Below are 27697 nucleotides of genomic sequence, written 5' to 3' on the forward strand. Positions count from 1 at the left end.
GCCGTGCTCGCGCCACGCGCGACTTTTCGCTTCAGTCAATGAAAACCAGGGTTCCAGCCTACGAACCACGCTTATATGCACTCTAGTCACGCCCTTTTGGCGGGCTTTGATGCAGTAGCGCCGGACGCTTCTCATTGGATGCGAAGTTCGCCCAAGCTCGTCTATAGGCTGCAGCAGTTGCCGCAGAGCAACCAATGAGCTCGCTAGCTAGCCCGCTCAAGGTCTGCAGCTGCCGCACTGCGTTGACAATGGATACAAAATTAAGGATAATTTTTTGGCTTCAATATCTCAGAAAAGATTAATCTTTCCCGTAGCGTAAGCTAGCTTACGCAATACTCGTTCCCTCATCTAGAGAGAACCGAGGTTACGTTAGGTAACCGATACGTTTTTCTGCCCCACTGTGCCCTTAATCAAAGCATTTAAACTTTTCTTATTGCAGTACTTGGAAATATGTACAATTATTTTCCTTTTACAGGACTATTTTAAGAGCTTCCTAAGTATTTTAGGATTTAAGTAATAATCTGGGCATAGCAATCACTTAAAAAATAATTCTCATTGTCCAAGCTGGTCTTGCTTCCCCTGATAATTATGCATTTGAAAACTAATAACACTTTTACATTTACATTTACATTTTACTTCTTTTATCCAAAAGAAGAATATTATTACCAAAGAAGAATCACTTATTACAGGGACAATCCCCCCGGAGCAACCTGGAGCGAAGTGCCTTGCTGAAGGACACAATGGTGGTGGCTGTGGGGATCGAACCAGCAACCTTCTGATTAACAGTTATATGCTTTAGCCCACTACGCCACCACCACTCCAGTGAAATGGTTACCTAGTGGCCATTATTTGCAATAATTGTGATCATTGTTGCCAATATGAAAAGTTTTGACTAGTCTCTAAGCTCACGTGATAGCCTGTAATTAATTTCTTCATAAATGGAGATGGTCAACCTGCGTGATCTTGGAACCTCTCTGTGTAAGTGTCTCTCTGTCTGCTTCTTAAACCTCTCAGACCATGTGGATCGAAAGGACCACCTACATCACGGCGTACCGATTCCCAGGAATCCTCAAATGGTTTGAAGTGAAATCTATGTCTGTGGTAAGTCATACTTTATGATACTGACTGTATGTTCTCCCTCATTGTCTTACCATAAACTGTGTTGTTTAGTGTTCCAGTAAATTTTAACCTTGGCATTTTTATTTCTTATGGATAAAAAATATTTGTATTTTAAAGTCAACATGATATCATATTTGACACTATTTGCTTTTTTAATAAATGTCTCTAGTCTTTCGTGTTGCTGTTTCTTGTAGTAAAAGTTTTATGTGTTTCAATGCTTTACTCGTAAAAGTATGATCCTAGTTAGCTTTTATCATCTTGTTACATGGTGGCTCGATGCTTTTGTAGGAAGAAATCAGCCCTTTGGACAATGCCATAGAAACCATGGAGCTGGCCAATGAGAAGCTGAGTAATCTGGTACAGCAGCAGGCATGTGACCGTTCTCTCTCGGTACATCCCCTCTCCATGATGCTCAACGGGATTGTTGACCCGGCTGTCATGGGCGGCTTTTCCAACTATGAGAAGGTTCAAGTTCATCCTGCTTGTCTTTCTCCTCTATGTCTCCTTTCACTCCAAGTTTTTAACTGCAAAAAACAAGTCCAAATCAAGCCATCCACCTGATAACACACTCCACAGTTGCTGTGTAACTTTTTCTTTTGGTCAGTAATGAAAAATTGATACACACACATTCAGGCATCAAGTCTGCTGGAACACTAGTTGATCTTAACAGAATTTTTGTACTGCCCCTCAGGCATTTTTCACAGAGTCCTACATGGAGATGAACCCAGACCACCTGGAGCGCATTGAAGTCTTAAAACACCTTATCGCACTGCAGGTGACACTCAGTTTTCAGATCTTTATTGTTTATGTTCACTGTGTAAATTAATGTAAACAGCTCATACAATTCTTATATCTCTCAAAATGGCTATATTTAGGAGTCGGCAGTATGACCAAAATCTTCTATCATGGCAACTATATGTATCTATATGCCCATTTAAATATACAAAACAAATTGCTTATATACACCTGTGACTGCACATCAATTTAATACCTCATTAATGTGGCTCATTGCACTGCAGTGCATTGGTGCTGTCATTGTATAAGTGTTAAACGTATTATTATATGTAACAAATGCTTTAATGTTTGCTACATGTGTTAGATCCCACTGCTTGACGAAGGGATACGGATCCATGGGGAAAAATCAACAGAGCAGCTCAAACCCCTGCACAACAGACTTGTGACCTGCTTCCAGGATCTGCGTGTTAAAGTGGAGAAGCTCTATGGCGTCATTACTCTAGTAAGTCTGGAGTTCAGTGTCTGATGTATACGACTCTATGAAGGTCTTTGTAACAACAGGGATGAGGCTTGGACACTTCTGTGTGGAAATGTTTTAGATCATGTTGAATAATTCAGGCTGATCATTATCTAACAGTTTTTTTTTTTTTTGGAATATAAAGACTGTATTGGGGGAAAAGAAAATGCTTGATGTGTGCTTTCATGAATTAAAGATGGTTTATGTGTGTGTGTGTGTGTGTCAGGTTTTTGCTAGATTTGCAGGAGCATTTGGTCTCTATATTTATTTATATATGCTGGGAGGCCCCAAATAAAGGGGTACACTTTTGCTCATATCTTAAATAGACAAAGGCATTTGCGTATTTGTACGACTTTTTTTTAAACATCAAAATGCTGTTGCTGTGATGCCATCATGAGCAACTACTTGCTACAAATAAAATAGGAAATAGTTTAGCTAAGTTTTCAGTAGCAGCAAACTTCTCTTTCGCCATGTGGCCCTGTTTTTCTGGGGCCAAACGATTTACTTGTTTATTTATTTTTAAGTTGTTGCTCTGATGGAGTCAAAGTGACATAATTTTTGTTGTTTACAAAAAGTCGTAGTAATTTCTAATCTAAGTACAACAAAATCGTGCAAATGCCTTTATGCATTTTTAAGATATGAGCAATAAAACATAGTGGCACCTTTTTTTTGGGCCACCCTGTGTATGTATATATACACTGATCAGCCACAACATGCAATTAACAAAATGCAATTTACACCACCTACCTAATATTGTGTATGTCCCCCTTTTACCACCAAAACAGCGCCAACCCTTATCTTAGAATAGCATAGAGTGGTTATCTTGAGTTACTACAGACTTTGTCAGTTCAAACCAGTCTGGCCATTCTCTGTTGAGCTCTCTCATCAACAATGGATTTCTGTCCACTGAACTGCCACTCACTGGATGTTTTTTGTTTTTGACACCATTCGGAGTAAATTCTAGAGACTGTTGTGTGTGAAAATCCCAGAAGATCAGCAGTTACAGAAATACTCAAATCAGCCCATCTGGCACCAACAATCATCCATGCCATTATCTAATCAGCCAATCATGTGGCAGCTGTGCAGTGCATAAAATCATGCAGATACTGGTCAGGAGGTACAGTTAATGTTCACCAACCATCAGAATGGGGAAAAATTTGATCTCAGTGATTTGGACCGTGGCATGATTGTTGGTGCCAGACGGGCTGGTTTGAGTAAAAACAGTTGTTCAGTTCGTAGTCCTAAAACTTGGAAGAGATCCACTGGGTTTGTACTGTAGCGATTTTTTTTGCAACATAATTTACACACATTCATACCTCAAATGTGAATTTTGAGACTGTTTTGTGCCTAAAAAACCAAAGTTGATAAAAAATTGCTGCATATAGACTTAAACTACCACAAAGATTTGTGTTTATGTCGCTAACGAATCAGACAACCAGTGCGGTCCTTATGCAGAAACTTTTGTGTAATTTTTTTATGTTTGTTTTAATCATAAATTGAAAATTGCTTTTCTTTAAACCCATTTGAGATTTTAGAGGGTGAATGGCGAAAACCAATGATGATTTGGCCTTCTGGGTCTGCCAACAAATTGGCATAATGACTGAACAGTTTTTTTTTGTGAGGTTCCTGTTATTATCTAAAAACATATCTCTTGTTTGTATCTTCAGCCCTGCTCTCTGACAGAAAAGAAGAAGAGTCGTGTGGGGTCAGTGGTGATGCCATACATCATGTCTTCCACGCTCAGACGGATGTCCACCATTTCTTACGCCTCCTCTGGACACTCCAGCGGCTCGGGCTCCTCCAACGGAAACTCCTCTAGGCCGGCCTCCCAGGAGTCAGTACCCACACCATTGTGTTCTCTTATTCTAACAACTAATCACACTCTTTTTCCACAGCCCTCGGAGTGCTAATTTGTCACAGGACACATTTCCTGTGATCATGGAAAGGTCACCAAATTATTCCATCTCCTATTTAATTCAGTTTTCTGCTGGAGGATAAATATGACATTAATGCAATTTCACCTTGTTTCACCCCCAAATGTAATTGGTTCTTGTTGCTGCTTGTTTGGTGTATTCTTGTTTAACAATTATTTATAACTTAAAACCGAAAATAAAATGGTCTTTGAATCCAGCTTTGAATCCAGCAAAAAATTACCAGCTAGGGTAATTTCCTGACAATTCTTCACTTCATAAAAAAAGTGTCAAAAGCAAAATAAAAAAGTTTATGAGCTATAAGTACAGATAATATTAACAAGAAGAAAATTGAGTAGTGCTTATCGTTGCAAAAACTCACCTCTATGATGCGGGTGGGGGGGGGTTCTGTGTTCTTGCTAGGGTGTTGTTAGTAGGGATGGGTACTAGGGGTGTAAACCGGACATTTCATCAAGATACAATCTTTAATTGATTCTCTTGGCATGCAATCTGATATTTGCAGATACTTCAAAAACTCCCACAATACGTTTCGATTCAGGGTCCCATTTTTGCCCTCAAATGCAACCATGTTTTATTTGATTATATTATTCAGCTCTCTGTATACACATTGGGGCATCCAAAACAAAATAAGGTATTTCAGTCACACACAAGTGATCATCACTCGTTTGATGACAGATAATTATTCAGTTTAGTCCAATTCAAAATACTTACCCTTGACTTGTTTCAAACTATCCGTGCTATCCGTGGTTTTCTTAGCTACAACTTAGCTACAACCACAGTTGTAATGAAAAATTCAGGATAAATGTTAGTAAATGTCTTGATGTGTAATGTGTAAAGTCTTATAACTAATGCTGGAGCTGAGCTGGTGTTTCTCTTTCCCTCGTTAGTGCTGTTCAGAATGTCGGTGTTGTCAAGATGTTTCACATGGTTGAACTTCTAGCAAATTCTCGTGTAAAATTCAAATGGGTCTCATGCGCAACAATGTCGATGGAAGCCGAATTAATTGCGCATGTGAGCTGCTCTGCATATGTCACGAGAGCTCACATTTTAAAGAGTGCCCGGTTAATGCGCTCACATGGATCCTGTCAATGGAGCTTGCATTTCGTGGGAAGGCAGTTGACGCGTGTGCACACCACATGGATAGCGGAGCACAATTTGGAGTCAAAGACCCCACGCACATCCGTGTCCCACATGAAAAGCATAGGGATGACGGAAATGCGTAGGGATGTGACTGACACAAATAAACAGTATTAAAATAATGATACATCTTAAAAAAATTTCTATATCAATATTTACGCTTTGTATCGATAACATTAGATTGTTGGTTATTGGATCGGTGCATCGATCCAGATCGATGGATTGTTACACCACTAATGGGTACGATTACTCGTGTACTCGGAGTGGCAGCAATAATCGATCATGAAAATGATGATCGATGGTGATCATGCTTGATGTGAATTCTCAATTAATTTGAAATTCAGTGACAATTACCTAACAACTAAACACAAATGTGCCAAAGAGGGAGCTTATTGATTACGTTGTAATGTACGAGAGGTACATTGATTTTCAGCAATGGCTCATAGCAACCAAACTGATATACGATGCTGCAATGCTATTGTTACGATAATCAAAAGAGAGTGGAATTAACCATGTTTTGAACACCTGTCTCTGCAAAACATGCTAAACACATTTAATGTAAGAACTTGGATTCGCTAATGGATATTATTTATTAAAAGTGAATGTTTGTCACTGACTGTAAAACTCCCTGCCCTGAGTGACGTAGCACACACCTGCATCTCGACGAAATGGGAATTGAAGATTTCTGCACAAGATTCCAAGTTAGAAGTCTGACATAAAGTGTCATTCCATTGCACTTACCCCGTTTGAAAGGTGGAAATTCCGACTCTCTTAGTTGAATGGAATGCTTCATGAATCATCATGGTAACAACAACACGGAGCATCGCGGCTTCCCCTCCAGGAGCGAACACTTGGGGAAACACACACACACATCAGGCGCGTGTGGCAGTGGACTCAACACGCTGCGAGAGGTTCAAACAGCTAGAACTCTTGCAGCTAAATGGAACAGAATGCAGCATCTCAAAACTGAACTTCAACTTAACAAGTATATTAAAACGCAATGGTTATGGTGTCTCCTATTAAGCCAACTGCGGTTTGAAAATAGACGGTTTAGACAGTCACTACAAATTATATTTTGATTATGCAATCTTTTGTACATTTTGTAACATTATTTTATAACAGCTTATAATAATGAATAGACAATACACTGGAACAAGATGCAATGCAGCATCCAAAGACATTTTCAGGCATGTTACTTTATATACAGTTATGTACATGTCAGTACATCTTGAGTACTCGAGTAGACAAAATGCCCAAATTGCCCTTGCCTAGTTGTTAGGTGGTTGCTAGGGTGTTGGGGGTTGCTACTTAAACAATACTAAAAACTAAGCCCACCTAATAAGCCAATTGTTCATCCAATTTGATTCAAAACAAGTCATTCATGACCGGCCAGGATTGTTGTTCTATCAGTTGCTTTGAAGCATTTTCTTTCTGTGAAATATTTTTTTTTTGTGAGATGCTGAGTGGGAAAGCAGAAAACTAGTGCAGTTTCCATATTTCTCATCCTATCAGCTTGTGTTTGATGCCATTCAAGTGTGTGCTTTCATTGAAATGTTCTCTAGAAGATGCTTATGTCAAGCTACCAAGTAGAAGATTTTCATACATAAAAAATTACTTAAACCTAGAGGTAGCATTACAAACCTATGTTTTTTTTTTTTGGAACATAATTGGAGACATTTTAAAGAATGTACTGATCACTCTTCCATGCCATTATAATGAACAGGGACTGGAGCTTTCAAGCCTGAAAAAGGATGCAAAAGCACCATAAAAGTATCATAAAAAGCAGTTGATTTGACTTCTCCACTATATTCAAAGTCTTCTGAAGCCATACGATGCCATAATTTAAGTATTTATTTACTGACAATACCTCTCTCCATCGAACTGTTAGCTTGAGATCTGCTGCGACTGGATTATTGAGTCACTGAGTTGACCTCGAGTGCTAGCGCAGACCGATTCATGAACAAATTATTCAGACCTATTTTGTGAACCTGACAGATCAATTGATTGAAAAGATAAGACTCAAACGAATGATGCGCTTATGAGCTGGACAATGCAACTTCTCAAGATCTCGCCAAAGAGATCTAAGGTGGATGTTAAGATTTTCAGTGAATAACAAATTTTAGTCTGTTCCTCACATAAAGACATTGTATGATTTCAGAAGACATAAGAGCCTTATTACACTCATTTTATACTTGATTTATTTTTGAGGTCATAAAAGTGTCAGTGATTATTATTTCTTCATTCATTGTGCTTTTAAGCTCTGGCATTAAAATCAAATAATGGCTGGTGACAGTCATGAATAGCAGTTGTAGAATCTGAAAGTATTTTCATATTAAATCTACATTGTGTCCTTTTTCTTTGTTAATCGGTTCCGAGTTGTTGCATTCCTCTTAAAGCGTTTCTAATCTAAATCTAATTTTGCTAATTTACTTTTGAAAAGTGTCTTGGGCTCACTGACTTTCCTTTTATATCAGTGTTTGTGTTTTAACATTTACATTTCTGTTCTTAGTAGATAATGTGCTGAAGAGACAATAATGTGCCTACAGTATATCACATTCAGTATATGGAGAAAGCACCAAGACAGACAACTTTATACATTGACATTTTTGAAAAGAGCATAAATCATGGTTACAATAAGGCACTTACAATGGAAGTGAATGGGAGCAGTCCATAAACCTTAAAATACACATAATTTCAAGTATAGCCGCAAGATCTAAACATTATACTGTACGTGTTAATGTTGTAGAGTGATCAAATAACTTGCAGGGTTTATCAGGGTTACATAATCATGTCAATGAAGTTAGTAAGCAATTTTATCACACTAAAGTCTTGCGGCAATATTTTGGAACAGTGTGTATTATAATATTTTCAAATTGTCCCCATTGACCCATTTTAAGTGCTATACTGTAACCGTGAGTTTAGCTTTTTTAATCAAAGAGGGACATGTTGAATAATTTTTTTGTGGTAATCAAATTTATGCCACAAATGCTGTCGATTGAGCTTAACTTATATTAAACTTGGTATATTCCTTTAAAACTGGGTTTTGAGAAAATACTTATCTGCAAATTCCAGACCAGATTACAAACCAATTACTTAACCAGAAAGCTATTGTACAAATACATAACACATAGATTTACTATGCAGGTATACAGGAGATGACAGGTCTCTCTTTTTCTCTCTTTCAGTTCGCTGCTCTCCCGCATGAGTGATAGCAGAATGTCGATTCTGTCCCACTCCGAGGAAGATAATCGGATCAGTAAGAAGAACAGGAAGGAGTGGAGTGTGAGCAGGTCGCAGGTCTTACTGGAGCGACCTGCTGACAAAGACGAGGTGCCGAGAGCTTTCATGCTTTTAAGCTCAGTGTTTTTGCTCCTGGTTATCAGTTAAAGGGACAGTTGACCCAAATATAAAAAATTCTCTAATCATTTACTCACCCCCATGTCGTTCCAAACCAGTGTCGACATGAACGCAATCTTTTTGTTGTTGATTTGTAATATTTGAAAAGTGAATGAATATAATATTATTTAGATATGATTCATCTTAATGGTTGTGTGTATGCGTATTTGTATGTGTGTCTGCAGATTCCTCCAGAGAAGCAGCCGAGGCCTAAGAGTCTGACTCTAGGGGACCGGAGACCCACACTGTCTTTGTTTCATGGCGAATCATCCACTCTGAGTTTACACAACCCACTCAGCCCTCTGCCCGCCTCACCACACACACCTCGCAGCTCCAGTGAGTACACACACATCCATACACACATGTATGCTAGAGAAGTGTTTCTTCCATTTACCATTTTTATGTCCCAAGTTTTGAATTTTCTATTTTTTTTTTACAAAATGTATGAAGGTCACATAAAACATACTTGAATACTTTTTATCAGGCATTATAATTTATTTTTTGGTACTTTTTATATGCCTTTTATGTATAGATTTAACAGTTTTAGCCTCATACCAGACCCATACTTTCAATATGAAACTATTAAAATCCACAAGTTATTACATGTTTATAACAATGATAATCAAACAAAGAGTGAAATAAGCGTAAAACATTTCAATATTTATTTATTGTGTGAAAATAATACAAATTTTCACAAATTTCAAAAGAATAAAATTTAATATTGCGGAATTATGCAAAAATTTGAAAATATTATTTAGCTGTGTGTATTTAGGATACATAAAATGTTAGCTATGAAATTTGTCTTAGCAATGCAAAGGAGTCAACCATTTTTATTTAAAATCTTTAAAAATGCCCTTTGCATCACCGACAAAATAGAATTTAATTAAACACTAAACAGAATTTGAGTTGGTGTGGAATTGTTTTATTTAATTCAGCTTGTCAAGATTAATAATCGACAGTTATTGATCTAACTGCTGTTATTGTGCACTAGATTAAAAGCACAATTGAATGCCCAAATAAGAGAATTATAAGTGAACATACAGTATAAATGTCATGAACGGTGTGTTTGTGTGTCTCATTCTCATCACTGAACCGCACCGTGTATGTCAACGGGAGCAGCTCTTATCCGGAAACAGCCCGTGAAATGCTTCTCAAGCGCACTGATGCACGCGCCGTCAGCAAAAGCTAGCGGCAAACTCCCGCGAAAATATAAATGAACAAATATGAACTTTGAGCACTCCGGTTTCACTTTAATTTAATGATCATGTAATGGGAAATGTTCCTGGTCACGTAGTATTAATGATAAGCAGTGACACAGAGGAGACGCACACATACTCTATTTCTGTGGAGTGATAAAATGAAACAAAATCTCAAAGGTTTTACTTCACGAGAAGTAAGGGCTCATGGGTTTAATCAGAGCATTAAATAGCGTGTGAAAGTGAAAAAACATTGGACAGAAATATTTTACTATTGCATAATATAATATAATATAAATATCTCTTTATTATTAATTTATTTTTTTAATAATTATTTATGAGTCCCAAAACAACAGTGTAAATGTAGGTGACCAAGACGATTTGATATTTGTAATTTTTTTTAAAGCCTTAAGCCTTATATTATTTGATATATATATTTGAAGTTAAACATGTAAAAAGAACTGCTTAATGTGTATGAAGCACACATGCACCTTAAGAAATATGCCAATTTATATGACAATTAATCGTTTTAGCCCTAAAACTGACAATTAAGCGTCAGCCAAATTTCATAATTGTGACAGCCCAAACTAAGGAAAAATGACAAAGATGACATATGCCTTCTATAATGCATGTACAATCACTTAACGTTGTCTCGTTTTGCTGTGTACTGTACTGTATATGGTTGAAACGACAATAAAAACCACTTGACTTGACTTAATTAAACAAATTGAGAGTGTGACATTTTTTTTTTTATCAGAGTTTACTTTCTAGAAATCCACAGTGCTAAAAGAGCCCAAAGATGAAGAAACACCCACATACAGTATAGCCTATACATAAAATAAAGAAATGAATAATAAACAAATTGCTAAATAAATTTTAATTATCCTTCCTTAGGTTACACATGTCTTCCAAACGAGAGTGACTACATCACGCCTGACAATAAAAGCACTCCTCCTCCCAGGCCCCCCAAGAAACACCCCCATGATAGCGAGAACATATACAACTCTACCTCCGAGGTAAGAGGAAATTTGTGCGCTTGTGTAATTTTGTCATCACACAATGACATGTATTTCCACGTGTGCAGATTTCGAGGGTTAATCATTGATATTCTAAACAAAAATAAGTGAAAAATGTGGTAAACCAAACAAAAAATGTCATACTTTTCCTCCTTTATTTCATCTGTTTTTTTTAGTTCACACCTCCATTACCAATGAAAATTGAAAACACGCCTCCTCCTCCCCCACCCAAAACACGCAAGTCCATGATTCCCACCTATGAGAGCAATCCACAATAAAGATACTCCGGTTCTCCTCCGGTCCAGAAGCAGATTCCAGTGGTTCCAATGTCTCAAATCTTGGGGGGTTTGGTGTACTGAGAAACGGTTCTTGTTCCTCCTTTTAAAAAGTTCAGAGCTGAGAGTTTATTGTTCTCATCGTGTATATCTGGGTTTAATGATTAAATATGATAATTAATTTGTGTAGCAAAACTGCTTTTTCACAATGATTTGACAATTTCTATTCATAAATGGAAATAAACCTCAAGTGGGTATTCTAACTGCTGCACAGAAATGTGACCAAAGGTTGGTTTGTTGAATGTTAACATTGGCCTCCCTTCCATCAGACAGCATTGGTTTATCCAGATCTGTTTAAAGTTATTTTGACTACCGAAGCAATGATTTTAATGCTTCCATGCACATATTCACTTTGCACATCACTCATTGTACTTTCAAACATTCAAAACTTTTATAGTTGCACCCACAACATCCATCACCTTTTAGAAAAGCCAGAAAAGGCTTTTGGTGTGAAGATTATTTACTACTTTTATATTTGTAACTTTAGAGAGCCAAATGCAAAAGCCCTAAAATGTATGACCAACCAGTCATTGTTTGGTTCTAGAGACTTGAAATCAAGTTTTTATAAGATGTTTTAAAATTTCAAGAATTTGTTTGCAAAAAGCAGATCAAATATCTGGGAATTATGCTACCCGTCTTGTCAACGCTCAAGCACCTTAAATATTACCTTGGCTTTGAGTTCTGCTTTCTGGAAAGGTACATTTCAGTGTACTACACATGCTTTAAAAAAGTTCAGAGGATCTTAGTTCCAGTTAGTCTTGCATGAAGTTGGCTTTTTCAATGATCTCAAGTCTAAATATCATATTTAGTAGTGCATGCACTGTATGGAAATCAAATGCTGTATTTTTGTTTGTTTTTTCTTGTGTGATTCAACATTTGTCTTTATTTTTGTGCTAGAGCAATAACTACACATTCAGATATCTTAAATAACTCTTTGTATTGTTTTTTAATGGAACACTCCAGTTATGAATTTGTTGGTGTCTACATAAAAAAACATACATAAAAAACAGTATCATAACAAGGTCTTATCTCCACATGTTAATAACTGCTGTACATTGGGTTTGTCAGCATTAGTGTTATTATAATTATAGTAATGTCAATTTGCTAAAAGATTCCTTAGTTTTGTTTGGTAAGAGTGTTGCAAATATGGTAATATTTAATAGACATGCACCTGGCACATTATATTTCTGTATGAAAAGTCTTATACATAGTTATGTTAAATCATGAAATGATCAGAACAAATTATACAGGTGAAACTCGAAAAATTAGAATATCGTGCAAAAGTTCATTAATTTCAGTAATTCAACTTAAAAGGTGAAACTAATATATTATATAGACTCATTACAAGCAAAGTAAGATATTTCAAGCCTTTATTTGATATCATTTTTATGATTATGGCTTACAGCTTATGAAAACCCCAAATTCAGAATCTCCGAAAATTAGAATATTACATGAAATCAATAAAAAAAAAGGATTTTAAATACAGAAATGTCAGCCCTCTGAAAAGTATAATCATGCATATGTACTCAGTACTTGGTTTGGGCCCCTTTTGCATTAATTACTGCCTCAATGTGGCGTGGCATGGATGCTGTCAGCCTGTGGCACTGCTGAGGTGTTATGGAAGACCAAGATGCTTCAATAGCGGCCTTCAGCTCTTCTGCATTGTTTGGTCTCATGTCTCTCATCTTTCTCTTAGCAATGCCCCATAGATTCTCTATGGGGTTCAGGTCAGGCGAGTTTGCTGGCCAATCAAGCACAGTAATACCATGGTCATTGAACCAGGTTTTGGTACTTTTGGCAGTGTGGGCAGGTGCCAAGTCCTGCTGGAAAATGAAGTCAGCATCTCCATAAAGCTTGTCTGCTGAAGGAAGCATGAAGTGCTCTAAAATGTCCTGGTAGACGGCTGCGTTGACTCTGGACTTAATGAAGCACAGTGGACCAACACCAGCCGATGACATGGCTCCCCAAACCAACACAGACTGTGGAAACTTCACACTGGACTTCAAGCATCTTGGATTGTGTGCCTCTCCATTCTTCCTCCAGACTCTGGGACCTTGGTTTCCAAATGAGATGCAAAATTTGCTCTCATCAGAAAAGAGGACTTTGGACCACTGAGCAACAGACCAGTTCTTTTTTTCTTTAGCCCAGGTAAGACGCTTCTGACGTTGTTTGTTGTTCAGGAGCGGCTTGACAAGAGGAATACGACATTTGAAGCCTCAGTCCACTCCTTGTGAAGCTCCCCACACATTTGAATGGCCTTTTCCTGACAATCCTCTCCAGGCTACGGTCATCCCTGCTGCTTGTGCACCTTTTTCTTCCACACTTTTCCCTTCCACTTAACTTTCTATTAATGTGCTTTGATACAGCACTTTGAGAACATCCAACTTCTTTTGCAATTACCTTTTGAGGCTTTCCCTCCTTGTGGAGGGTGTCAATGATGGTTTTCTGCACAACTGTCAGGTCAGCAGTCTTCCCCATGATTGTGAATTCAACTGAACCAGACTGAGAGACCATTTAAAGGCTCAGGAACCCTTTGCAGGTGTTTAGCTGATTAGAGTGTGACACTTTGAGCCTACAATACTGAACCTTTTCACAATATTCTAATTTTCTGAGATTCTGAATTTGGGGTTTTCATAAGCTGTAAGCCATAATCATCAAAATTATATCAAATAAAGGCTTGAAATATCTTACTTTGCTTGTAATGAGTCTATATAATATATTAGTTTCACCTTTTAAGTTGAATTACTGAAATTAATGAACTTTTGCACGATATTCAAATTTTTCGAGTTTCACCTGTAGAAGGTTCACAAAAGTCCAGGGAAAAAAACAGAACAATGTCTTTTAAAAGGGATTGTAGGTGTACATATTAAATTGTTCTTTATTGAATTATTTAAACTTGAAATTTTAATATAAGTGAGGTTTGTATGACTGATTTTTTAATTATTATTGTTGTTTTGTTTCATTTTGAACAAAAACAGACTCTCTAAGTATTTTTGGCCTTCGGGAATCACTTTAATAGCTGAACCTTTTTTTATTTTTTTCATTAAAGCAATTAAATATGTTTTTAAGATCATTGTCATTTAAAGTTTTCCATTGTGGGCTGTCTGAGGCAGGGATAAACCAGAGAATACCAATGAAAAACAAACAATCAAAAATTGTGTTATTTACTTGAGAATTCTTGCACATTGATTTGAATAAAAGTGCCCCAAAACATGGATCAAAACTGTTTAATGTTTCAACAATAGTGACTAATGATTTAATAGTTAATAAGTCTAATTACTTTTTCAGTAGTGTAAATTAACATGTCAAATTTAATTGAAAACTGAAAAAAAAAGCTGGATCTGGAAATACTTTATATGCTAAAAATATAGTAAACTAAACAATCAGATCTGGTGCTTTTAAAATTCTAGCATTTGCAGACTGAATCAATTAATCAAATTATTTGAAAAAATAATCACTTTGGTAATACCTTAATTAGTTTTCTTAACTTTAAGAGAGAATTTTTTTTTTTTTTAAATTGTTAGTAAAAAACTTAGTTGCCCTTTCCTGAACTATTTGAACTGTTTATAAATCCTGGGAATTTTTACATTTTTAAGTGTGGCTCAAATAGTTAAAATACATTTTTAGGGGTCACTGTGTATTTTTTTCCCTGTATTTGAGAGACTGAAGTGTTGTTTCATTTATTGATAAAAGTATGCTCTCATTTTCCAGTTTTATATGTAGAAACATCTGTAAGTAAGCCATTTGTAGATTGATTTTCCAGTAAAGTGTTAACACTGTGTTTCTATATAGCGCTCTAAACACATTGTTCTGTTTGTTTGGATATCCCCACCAGCCTGTCATGTCAAATTATAGCCCAACCAATTGAGTGTATTTGGGCGGGACTGCTTGTTTGTTCAAAAATTAGCAGACGTGTATTCGGGAAACCTGTTTGAAAACAGTCTTTGTTTTTGCAATTCCATTTAATGACACTAGTGGCACAAAAATGACACCCTTCACCTTTAAATTGTTATATCCTCCTTGAACGTCTCTGGCCACTGGCTGTTAGGTAATAACTGGTCATCTTCATGAGTTTACTGTGCCTAAGGATAGCATCGCACTCTTGACATCTGTTCACTCTTGTAGGACAAAAATAGAGGTTATGTGTGTGAGTTGACACGGCGGCAGATCAAAGCTTGTTTCCGATCCCTCCGGCTAGAGCTTAAAGAGAGAATAATCTCTACTGCGGATGCGTCTCTGTTTGAAATGGACGTTTCTCTGTTGTGATGTGTGATATTGAGCTGTACAATCAAAGTCAAGGATCCTTGAGATCAGCATGTGGCCATGGCTCAGAAGTGTTATAAACCTAATTTCTGAATTAATTTATATGGCCTATATATTGAGGTCCAAAAGTCTGAGACCACATTGGAAATCTGGGATTTAAAATACTGTACTATTTAAACCCTTAAATGTAGAAAGTTTTAAAATATAAAACAAAGAAATGTTATGATGTAAATTGTAGAACAACAACTAAAAACTGGTTGTTACTTGAAGCTTGAACATCATGTAACCCTGAGAAATGATAAAGGCTGCTAAATAGCCCTTAATATTATATGCCACGGATGGATATCTCCATGGTAACACCATTCAAAACTTGAAGCATAATACTTCAGAACAGATCTTGTACATAGAATATGAAAAAAAAAAAAAAAGGAGATTAATCCAAGAATGATATATTAATATGTCATTAGCTTGATTAAACTCTAGGTCATCTACAGGAGCCTTCATTCTTCAATCAAAAGAGCTTTTTATAAAGAAATAGTTTGAGCTAAAATGATAATTCTGTCATCATTTGCTCACTCTCATGTTGGTCCAAACATTTTCGGAAGCCAAACGATAGATTTGCGTGAGGAACAAACTGAAATTTAGCTAGTTATTCTCTGAAAATTGGCAGGCCCTAAGCAGCTTTTTTGCAATAAACAGCTTTCTGGTGTCCCTGTAAACAGTCAATAATATGACTTTTCATACTGCGCTTAACCCTGGGTCATCTTCATTCTAAACCCTGCTTTAACCCCAGGTAAAGCAACATTTCACACTTGTATTTTTGAAAGGGGGTTTCATTACCCTGGGTTATGAAACTCCCCTCCGGAGCAGGGTTAGCACCGCATTTGCGGTGTGAAACAATGTGGTGTTAGAATGTTTCTGAAAGTTGTTTAGCAACAGACAACCAATCGAATAAAGCCTCAGTACTTATCTCATTAAATATCCATGCGCTTTGTACCATCGCAGAAACTTTAACATGCTGTTTAAGTTCTCGTAACGTGAACTTCATCAAATATTCCCTGCTCAGTGTGCAGAGAGCAGTGAACACTGCTTAGGGACCCAGTGAGCTGGAGGCTAAATGAAATTGGCCTCCCCCTCAATTAATAACCCATCGATATCAGGTCTTTGTGTCATCAGCCTGGTTGTTGTCAATGTGACAGGTGAAGACTCAACATTAAAACCACCTGCCTAAAATTGCGTAGGTCCCCCTCGTGCTGCCAAAACTGCACCAACCTGCATCTCAGAATAGCATTCTGAGATCATATTCTTCTCACCACAATGGTTGCTTCCTGTTTTTGGCACCATTCAGAGTAAATTCTTGATACTATTGTGTGTAAAATTCCCAGGAGATCAGCAGTTATAGAAATACTCAAACCAGCCTGTCTGGTACAAACAATCATCCATGCAATATATTTTTTTTCTTCATGCATATTGTCACCTGCTGGACAGGGAGAATTTATAGTAACAAAATTACTTAAAAATGGATCTGTTTCTCACCAATCATATCCTTTCTAATATCATGGAGTAAAACACTAGAGTTGTATGGATTACCATTATGCTGCCTTTATATGCTTTTTTGAGCTTCAAAGTTTTGGTCACCATCCACTTGCATTGTATGGACCCTCAGAGCAGAAACATTCTTCTGAAAATCTTTGTTTGTGTTCAGCAGATGAAAGAAAGTCTTACACATCTGGGAAGGCATGAGCGTAAACGATGAGAGAATTTAGATTTTTAGGTGAACTATTCCTTTCACAAATTATTTCCATTCATCCCAATATAGCAATATTTAAAATAAATATGACCATCGAACTGCATTAGAAAAAAACTCAAACTCCTCAAAAACTCTGTAAGATCTCCGCTTAAGCGTTTACATGACAACAATAAGCCGCATTCTCACGGAGAAACCTACATATGTTAAACCGCTTTCTCTTAATCCCTTATGGAATATGGAAATCAGTGTTCTTGTTTACATGACGTTTCTGAATTATTATTATTTTTTTCTTTATTTATTTTTACAGGCAAGTCATTAAGAACAAGTTCTTATTTACAATGGCGGCCTGACAAGTGGAATAACCACTTAGGGAACGGTAATGGGGCTAAAATAAATACAGTACATTAGAAATACATACAGGTTAACAATTACATTAAATACAATTTAAAACAACACAGTAGACAACACAACATGATTATGTAGAGAAGCAACTGCATGTGTCCGTGAACAAGGATGATATAATAGTTTTAAAAGATGAAATTGAAATTAGTGTATCTAGTTTGAAAATATTTTGCAGAGCATTCCAGTCGCGAGCGGCAGCAGATTGAAAAGAAGCAAGACCAAAGGCAGAGTTAGTTTTGGGAATACGTAATTGAAGACGAAATGAGGACCGGGTGTTGTATGTGACAGGCTTTGGCTGCAGCAGGTGACCCAAGTAAGGGGGTGAGCGGCCGAGAAGGGTCTTAGAAATGAAAGTGAACCAGTGAATTTTGTGGCGATTGTGAAGGGAGGGCCTGTTGACATATGAATATAAAGCGCAGTGGTGTGTATTGAAAGGAGCATTTATGGCAGCCTAATACGCTGTTTTCGACAAAAAGCCTGGAATAAAATATTTTCTTAAGTGCATGTGAAAGTGGTCACTTAATTAACTCTAAACTCACCTTGTGTTGGTTGTATAATCATACCTGTCAACACTCAAGTTTTTCCCGAGGGTCTCCCATACCCCCCGGAAACTCCCGTAATTTGTATGGCCTCATTATATGAATAATCACATCAATATATTATTCCAAGGTTGTCCAGTTGCCAGATCTTGTATAAAACGCATCCTACTCACAAAATCGACACATAATAAAAACGTCAACCCATTTGCGAACTCAACCTGGCAACCTACAACCCAGTTGCGCTGTTGATATCTGCGCAGGTAGTAGACGCGGGCATTGTTGCCAACTTAGCGACTTTGTCGCTATTTTTAGCGACTTTTCAGACCCCTTTAGCGACATTTTTTCAAAAAAGCGACTAGCGACAAATCTAGCGACTTTTTGGACAAACCTTAGCACTTTCCAAATTCCAAATATCGCCAGTACTGCAAGCGTGAGGTCTTACTTCCCCGCTGCGTCTGCTCTGTTCAGTGAGCGGCTGAGAGGAGCAGCACATTCCGTTGACTGCACGCCAGCGGACATAGACATGAATGAGCTGCGCATGTGCACGCTGTGTTAGCAGGAACCAATCAGTGATCACATAGCAGCTGCCTTCTCCTTTGTTTTAATTCAAAACTTTTAATTTGACCGTTTTTTCTTGGCATGCGCTTATATTCACTACTAATCAGAGTTTTAGTTCATTCGGTTCGGTTTCTGAACTCTCCGACTTCAGATCGTATATTTACAGACTCTATACATTTTACTTATCCAAACACAACAATAAACCTTCTTCAAACTCATAAACATGTAACGTTAGCTAAGTTCCGTTCCGTTGTCTAACAGAAAATATGTAATTGAGAACCGTTTTACTGGACATTCGGCTATATACTTATATAAAAACAGTATGAGCACGGTTTAGGGGAGACAACCGTTATTATAAACTGAAGTAGGCTACAGTACCGACAAATTAGGCAGAATGCAAATACGACGCGATGACGTCATTAACATGCTAATGACGCATGACTTCATCTGGCGACATTTAGCTACTTTTCGAGCAGGCTTTAGCTACTTTCCATTGAAAATAGTTGGCAACACTGGACGCGGGAAGTTGAATCAAGCATCGCTGTTGATGGGAGGAGAAGACTCGGGTGGTGCTCCGGCGAAAAACATAAATATACATGTAAATATAACAACAGCTGGACGGAAGAAATTAATTTCATATCTCGAAGCCATATTGTCAATGCCCACGCCTTTTGCAAAGTGTGTCGCACTGATTTTAATATCGGACACGGTGGGAAAAATGACATTACTCAGCATATTAAATCACAACGTCACAATTTGATGTATCAGGCTGCCTCTGCCATCCAGCACACCCCAGCTCAGAGGTCTCATGGATTTTGTTACCCAAATGTTGACAGGTATGTGTATAATCCAGTGACATTTAAACATTTTTGTTGTGTTGTGTTCAAATACTTTTTTGGGTGGGCCACTGACTGTACATGACAAAGTTTAAAATTAGAAACTATATGTTTTCAACAAAATACATTGTTATGGCCGAACAAATCTGATAATTTTTTTTCTTTTTTACTTTTAGGCCTTTCGGTTCAAAAGAATTAGCAGAAACATAAGTGGATTTTTTAACTCTTGGTGGTGCTAGAGGGTTTGAGTGACTCAACCCAAAATTGGCATCAAGAACATTAAACCCTCCCTCTAATCAGTGTGCCAAATTTCACGTTTTACCATAAAGTTCTACCAAAACTCTCACAGCGAAATTGTCGGGATCGGGTTGGGTTCTATGGACTGCCTTCGACTCCCATTGGTGCGACAGACAGAATAATAGCAAGAAAACTAACAATAGGTGCCCACGAACCTGCAGTGATTTTCAGCCCCAATAACCACTACAGTGCTTTATGCAAATATTTATTGAGCATGTGTAAACCAAGATTATTGACAAAAGGCAAAGGAACAAAGGCTTTTTACTTTAGTTTATTCATCAACTATTGACAAGTTCATGTAAATACAAGTAATGTCAAAATTCAAGGACATCCAGTGACTAAAGTTTAGCCTTTTTATAACATAACATCAAATGCTCAAAACTTTTTACATTTGATTATCTGTTTGCTTGATTAAACACACTTGTTTATAATGGGTGCAACTGAAATACCCTAAACCTGTTAATTAAAAGGGGTTGTCCAATGTCCACATTCTTTAGGCCTTACAGTGTAATAAAACCACTATCTTAAAATTACTACACAACTACAATTACAATCATCCATGCTATTATCTAATCAGCCAATCGTGTGTCTGCAGTGCAGTGTATAAGATCATGTAGATACTGGTCAGTAGCATCAGTTAATGTTCACAACAACCATTAGAATTGGGAAAAAAATGTGTCCATGTTATTTGGACCATAGCATGATTGTTGGTACCAGATGGGCAGGTTTGAGTATTTCTGTAACTGCTGGTCTCCTGGGATTTTTACAAACAACAGTCTCTAGAATTTACTCTGAATGGTGCCAAAAACAAAGAACATCCAATGAGCGTCAGTTCTGCGGATGGAAATGCCTTGTTGATGAGAGAGATCAACAGAGAATGGCCAGACTGGTTCGAACTGACAAAGTCTACAATAAATCAGATAACCGCTTAGTACAATTGTAGTGAGAAGAATATAATCTCAGAATGCTGTTCTGAGATGCAGATTGGCGCTGTTTTGGTGGCACAAGGGGGACCTACACAATATTAGGTAGGTGGTTTTAATGCTGTGGCTGATCGGTGTATTTCTATCAAGTACATGCAAAAACGATCGTGCTGCACTTGCAGGGTCAATGTTCTTGACTGTTTTCTTGTTGTTCTGTTTTGACCTCTTTAACTTTCATACTATTCAAAATGGGGTACTCATCTAGAAAGAGGTTATATGACGTGATCAGCTCCTTCCAGTAGCTTTTCTTCCCATATGCCAGTACAAATGCACTGACCATGGTGTAGATGCTAGAAAAGAGAATGGTCAAAGTGATGGTGTTGTCTCGCTTCAGCACCACTGTAAACTGCGTGTAGAGATCCACGGCCATAAAGCAAAGGAACACAGCCTCTAGGGTTATAGTCATTTTGATCACCCGTATTTGAGTGCCCAGCTTAGGCCCATGGCTGCCATTGCTGCTGGCCTTCATGTCGCGAAGGTGTTTGGCCAGGTGATATGATATCGAAATGCAGCATTTCAGCATCACAATTCCGGGAACGATGTCCGAGATGAAAACGTAGTAGAAGATGTAGGCAAGGCCACTGATATTGTCAGGCATGAGGGAACCACAGTCGATTATGTCAGAGGTGCCATTGTTGTTGGTCAGAATAGTCAGCAAAGGAACACAATTGGCAAAGCCGCTTACAACAATAACCGCCGAGATGATGTGAACGTGCTTGACGATGACTTCCTTGATGCCCGTGTAGCAGTTAACGGGTTGTACCACCAGTTTAGTGCTGTAGTAGAAGGTCAGGAATGCCATGGTCCAAATTACGATGAGCTTCAAGCTGAAGACCATCACCAGCAGGACAGCCTCTACTATGTAAAGTTTGCAAATAACATCTGTTGAATCCATGGTCTGCCATAAGTAGCTGATGAGATGCTGGATGACGCTGGCCATGGCGAAGGTGGTGATAATGAAGTCGGCGGGGTTCAGCTTGTGATTCTTCTTGTAATTTCTCTGGTTCACCAGCAGCAGGTACACGTTAAAGAAGATGCTGGAGATCGACAGCAAGCCAGTAAAAATCCAGGAGATGGTTTTTTCCTCAATCGACAGCATGATTGCTCTTCCGTCTTAATGAGGTTCTTGTGTTTCTAAGAAAGAAACAGTGAGTCTATAATGCAAACAATAAAGCAAAATTCCTAACCAACAAAACCCATCTTCAGTCTTACCCATTATTAGATATATTAAAACTTAACTGCTGAGTGCAGACAGTCACAGCAATAGTTTTAATTTCATCAATATTTGGAGAAGAACAACACTTTATATCAAAGATGTATATTAAAAAGGTGATACAAAGGCAAAGATGCCGTGATATTTATTATTTTAGAGATATTAGAGAACTCACATAAGATTAAATGCAAAGACAAAAATGCAGCTATATGGATACAGTATGTTACTAATTAAAGATGATGAAATTTAAACGCCCCAAGAGTCTATTAATGCAAGCAATAAATAAAACACAGATCTCACCTCAACAAAAGCCATCTTCAGACATTGTTGGTACTTTACCAATGACAGCAGTAAACTAATATTTACAATAGTATACCGATAACGATTTGGTGGAAACACCACCACGTTTAATAAAAATAAATATCTGCAGTACACTGCAAATCACAGCAATAGTATTGGCAAATAAAAAAGTTGTTCATGAAATAAAGTTGTGCAATAAATGCAGCAATATGGAATAAATTATAAAGACAAGGCAGTAATGCAATTTGATGCATATAAAATACACATCCTCGCTGCTATTTCACTATTTCTTCCTTGAGTTCCATCAGCTTTTAATATCTGTGGTCAAAACAGCTTTCTGTGCTTAAGCTCTACCTGTTGTGCTGGTTTTGGTAACTGCAATGGCTACTGACAGCCTGACGACAGAAGAAAATTTATACACTCGACATAAAAAAAAAAAAAAAGCCTTGCTTTGTTGGCACGCGATTCGGTGCACAATGTTTGCTCCAGGAATATGTTGTTTCGATTTTCTAAAAAATATTTTGGTGAGAAATCGCTGTGAAATTTCACGTTGGGTGTGCAAAGGCCTTTATAAGCCTTCGTTTTCTTTTTCTTTTTCTGTGGAACAGAAAATTAGAAATGTAACACTATTTTTTCCCCATAAAAGTTCATATTGACCACTTCTGTTAAGAAGGGCTGGAAAAAACTATATTTATTTTGATTTTAATTTGAAAAAATTAAAAAAATTAAATCGATTTCAAAATCGATTCTTAAAATTCCTAGAACAATCTTTTACTTTTACTTGAAAGTTTAGTCCAGTTTTAGTTGTTTTGACTGTTATATCTTAAAGATAAATAGGCTATAAACGTATAAATATGCAATTATTACAATTATACAGAAGGTTCCCTGTATAATTTACAGCATTAGTTGAGAGAGAATTTCTTTCATACCGTATGTTACCAAAATGGACATTATTACTGAAATATACCCAAATCAAATCAACTCTCATCAAAATCAGAATTAAATAAAACCCAAATTGAAAGCATGTAAGTCAGAATCAAATCAAATCAGGAAATCTGTGATGAAACCCAGCCATACTACAGCAAAAAAGCAACATATAAATAATTACAATTTAAGTTGTTATTCACTGATCTTGTCCCTGTCCTTGTGTGGCAAAAAATGTCCTTGCGAAAGGATTTCTCAATATTTTCCTTTTGTGTTCCATTAAAAAAAATAGCAGTATATTGGTTTAGAAAAACATGAAGGTGAGCAAATATCTGAACTGTTCACATATTAATTTTTAAACAACACAATACTAATGTTTTAACTTTAGTAGAAGAGTTCAGAAATCTATATTTGGTGGAATAACCCTGATTTACAATCATAGCTTTCATGCATGTTTGCATGCATTCCACCAGTCTTTCACATTGCTTTTGGGTGATTTTACGCACTCCTGGTGCAAAAAATACATATACAATGTTCAGATTGTAACATTTCTATATAAAACTTTACAATAAAAGTTACAGTTCTTTCACATAAGATTGCAGTACCTTGTTTTGGAGTTATTCAATATTTTTCCTCATGTTCACTGCCCCAGCTCCTCTTGCATTTAAAGAATAAAAATAACATAAAATGGTCTTCTGTTGGTATTGCTGAATATATATATATATATATATATATATATATATATATATATATATATATATATATATATATTTTTAGAAAAGGTGACGGATGAAATTGAAGCAGGATTACAATGGTTAGTGCTGAATTGTGCTGACAACAAATTACTGACTTTGTACATCGATTATAAAGTCAAATTTGAAGCATGATTTTCATACACTGACCGTAACCATATTTAAAGCAGTTTTAGGGTATAGATGCATGATTAGTCACTGTAACCACGATCCAGACATTGTGGTAATGAAGCGTAGGTACAATTCATATGGCTTCAATATGGGTTTTGAGTTTCACTTACAGATGCACACACATCCGTGCACAAATATATAAATAAAAGTGTGACATCAAGGACTGGTGAGTTGATTGTTCTCAGATGTGAGAAAATGTCAATGTTCCCTCAACCAGTCTCATTTTTCTTTTTTTAGTAAAATCTTGATTTTCCATTTGGCAAAGTAACAAATTGTGTGTTTATTTTAAAGAAATTGAGGATCTGTACAATTCCGTTATTGTGAGATAATGAGAGTTTTACAACAAATCCAAAACAGGTTAAAAATACAAGGAATCTGCCACTCACATAAAAACATAACAGTGATTATGGTAAACACTTTCCACTGGGAGAATGCAGATGAACAAAGATGAGAGAGAGAGATTTTTTAAATGAATTTTAAGATTTTAGTTTTATTTCTTTATATATGGTAGTTGACATGCCATTTTAATGTCCTCAAAGTGCAAGGCCAATCATAATTTTTTTTTTTTCCAGTTTTGCCTAAAGGCACTTTAGTGCATTAATAACGTTGTCATCATGGAATCCCGTAATGGAATTCAGATGTGTCCAATGTAAATTCAAGCCAAATTTTGTGGCACTTTCCCTACCTTTTTCCCTTCCTGTGTTCGTGTACCCCGGATCTCTAGAGGTTTTATTTGACTAGAACACATACCACACCGAGACACATAATGAGAAACACTCCTACCTCATTCACAAGACAAATATAGCTCGTCAAAGCAAAACCTTAATTGTAATATTGCTGTTTAACGTGCACTAGAACATTGTCACATAACCCTGTTGCTCTTGAAGAACCTTCTGTCTGATCTGTTCATTTTGTTCAAGTCATTTATGTCATTCAAAGTCTTAACACCTCCCGCAGCCTTTGCCTGGAGCCAAACGTCTTAATGTTTCCTTAGTAACCCAGCAGTCGGTTTTCTCCACTTCTCATCTGTTTGTGAGAATAATTGCATGACCATGACATTTTACCCATAGATCTGACAGATTAAAGCATTGGATAATCAACAGAATCTACAGTATTCTGTTCATCAAAATGTTTCACAAAAAAAAAAGGAAAAATAAAAGGATTTTTTTTATTTTAAATAACAAATCACAATAAATTTGACCTCATAAAGAACGATATGAAGTGACTTATACTTGAGCAAACATACAGCCTATAGCTTTGTTTCAAGATTAAGCAATGCAAGAGTTAATCGGTCTGCGCCTAACGAAATTCAAACCCCTGCCCTGGGTGGCTGAAGACGGAAGTGTTGTTAAGGTGAAATGTCCACAGGGTGGAGCCAGAAGCGAGTTGTATTTTTAGTTGTACATGATATAATAGTCAACATGAATGCATATTTGATTAATATTACTGGCCCTAACCCAAACTCTAACTTAAAACTAACCATCAGTGGAGTAACAATTCAACTTTTGAACAAAAATGCAACCTCCGAAATCGTGCTCACTATTGTTTATGTGAATGTAATGATTACTCGCACATTGCGCTAACAGTAGCACCAGAAAGACAGGTGAACACATTTGAATTGATGCACAAATGTCGGATGGGGATGGCGCTTAAGTAATACCAGTCTAGAAATTGTCTCAGCGACTCATTGTACAGTAATGCAATGTTGTTTTTATTCAACAAATAACATTCAAATCACCAAAGCCACTTTTTCTTTTTCTCCCCAATTTGGAATTCCCAATGCGCTCTAGGTCCTCGTGGTGGTGTAGTGACTTGCCTCAATCTGGGTGGTGGAAGACGAATCTCAGTTGCCTCTGTCTGAGACTGTAAATACACGCGTCTGATTGCGTGGCTTGTTGAGAGGGTTACCGCGGAGACGGCGCGTGTGGAGGCTTCATGCTGTTCTCCACGGAAACTCTCCACGCGCCCCACCGAGAGCGAACCACATTATAGCGACCATGAGGAGGTTACCCCATGTGACTCTACCCTCCCTAGCAACCAGGCCAATTTGGTTGCTTTGGAGACCACTCAGCACACTCTGGATTCGAACTCATGACTCCAGGGGTGTCATGAGTTCGACACCCCTGGAGTGTCAAACTCATGACAAGTCAGTGTAAGTCAGCGTCTTTACTCGCTGAGCTACCCAGTTCCCCCACAGCCACTTTTTATTAATTGACTTACACAAACAGGTTTAAATATTTTAATACAAAAATCTGTGATCCAGAATGTTCTTTGATTTTTATATTACATTTATCGGTTTTGATAAAAACATATGCAATAAGACTAGCATATAATAAATTATATTATTAGCGGTGCCCACTAAAGCAAATATCATTTTTGCTCATACCTTAGATACAGGCATTAATGATACCTCAGATCATGTAGCTTCTTTATGAGATACATGCTATTACTTTTACCTAGTCATTTCTAGAGACTTGAGGGTATCATTTAACATACTTAGGATAGTGGTTTTCCAGCTACAAATGACATGGAAGGAAAATTATGCTGATTATTAGTTTGTGAAACACACAGTGTAAATGGGTCCTTTTTCTCTCTCACCCTCTTCTCATTTTCATTTCTTTGGTCAAGACCCATTTTCCTCATAATCAGAGGTTGTAGGCAAACAATTCTGAGAAAAATGGTAAAGAGAAAATTGATTGGTGACAAACAGATCATTTGAATGTATAGTTCACCCTAAAATGAACATTCTGACATAATTTACTAACCCTCATTTCAAACCTGTATGCTGTCATTGTTTCTGTCTGTAAGTACTTCGTGACTAGTTTGTCAAGCTTCAAAATGTCATCAAAAGCACCATATAAGTATTCCAAGTTTTGACATTTGGTCTCTAGACATGTCAGAACCGATGGTGTTTTATGTTATGTCTTGATGAGTTACCAGATTTCATATTTACATATTTGATTTGAGAGCTGTTTAATCGTTGACAACTATCATATGTCTTCAGAATACTTGGAATATAGTGCACTAGTTGTATGGACTACTTTTATGGTGCAATGTTCTTTTGTGGATCTTTACAGATTTGTCATAATATGGTGAAAAGCTGCATAAAGATTCTTCAAAATTGTTTCAAAGAGGAAATATCATATGGGTTTGGAGTGACATGAGGGTGTGAAAATAATGACAATTGTTATTTTTGGGTGAATTATTCAATGTAGAAGGTTGGGTCATGGGAGATTCTACTGACACTGCAGCCAGGGGGCACTCTTGTACAGGACGACCAAAGCAGTGCAATGATTGACCTGTTAGTTGGCAGATGCAAATCAGACA

General features: G+C 37.1%; 2 protein-coding genes across 2 annotated transcripts in view; one reads left to right on the plus strand and one right to left on the minus strand.

Moving 5' to 3' along the window:
- Nucleotides 1-12655, plus strand: part of dock5 (dedicator of cytokinesis 5) — an 87872-nt gene extending 75217 nt beyond the window's left edge. The window contains exons 43-51 of the mRNA XM_052108653.1: nucleotides 1015-1101; nucleotides 1408-1584; nucleotides 1811-1894; nucleotides 2219-2356; nucleotides 4039-4205; nucleotides 8625-8769; nucleotides 9021-9171; nucleotides 10926-11047; nucleotides 11224-12655. Of these exons, the coding sequence (XP_051964613.1) occupies nucleotides 1015-1101; nucleotides 1408-1584; nucleotides 1811-1894; nucleotides 2219-2356; nucleotides 4039-4205; nucleotides 8625-8769; nucleotides 9021-9171; nucleotides 10926-11047; nucleotides 11224-11325 (1173 nt within the window). The 3' untranslated portion in view covers nucleotides 11326-12655. The remainder of the gene's footprint in view (nucleotides 1-1014; nucleotides 1102-1407; nucleotides 1585-1810; nucleotides 1895-2218; nucleotides 2357-4038; nucleotides 4206-8624; nucleotides 8770-9020; nucleotides 9172-10925; nucleotides 11048-11223) is intronic.
- Nucleotides 12656-21134: 8479 nt separating this feature from the next.
- On the minus strand, nucleotides 21135-22115 carry LOC127630475 (taste receptor type 2 member 136-like). Its single transcript, XM_052108022.1, has one exon. It carries the CDS (start codon nucleotides 22107-22109, stop codon nucleotides 21135-21137), a length of 975 nt encoding a protein of 324 aa, XP_051963982.1. The 5' UTR covers nucleotides 22110-22115.
- Between the last annotated feature and the right edge of the window lie 5582 nt (nucleotides 22116-27697).

Source organism: Xyrauchen texanus, chromosome 37 (genome assembly GCF_025860055.1).
Source record: "Xyrauchen texanus isolate HMW12.3.18 chromosome 37, RBS_HiC_50CHRs, whole genome shotgun sequence".
Classification (NCBI taxonomy): domain Eukaryota; kingdom Metazoa; phylum Chordata; class Actinopteri; order Cypriniformes; family Catostomidae; genus Xyrauchen; species Xyrauchen texanus.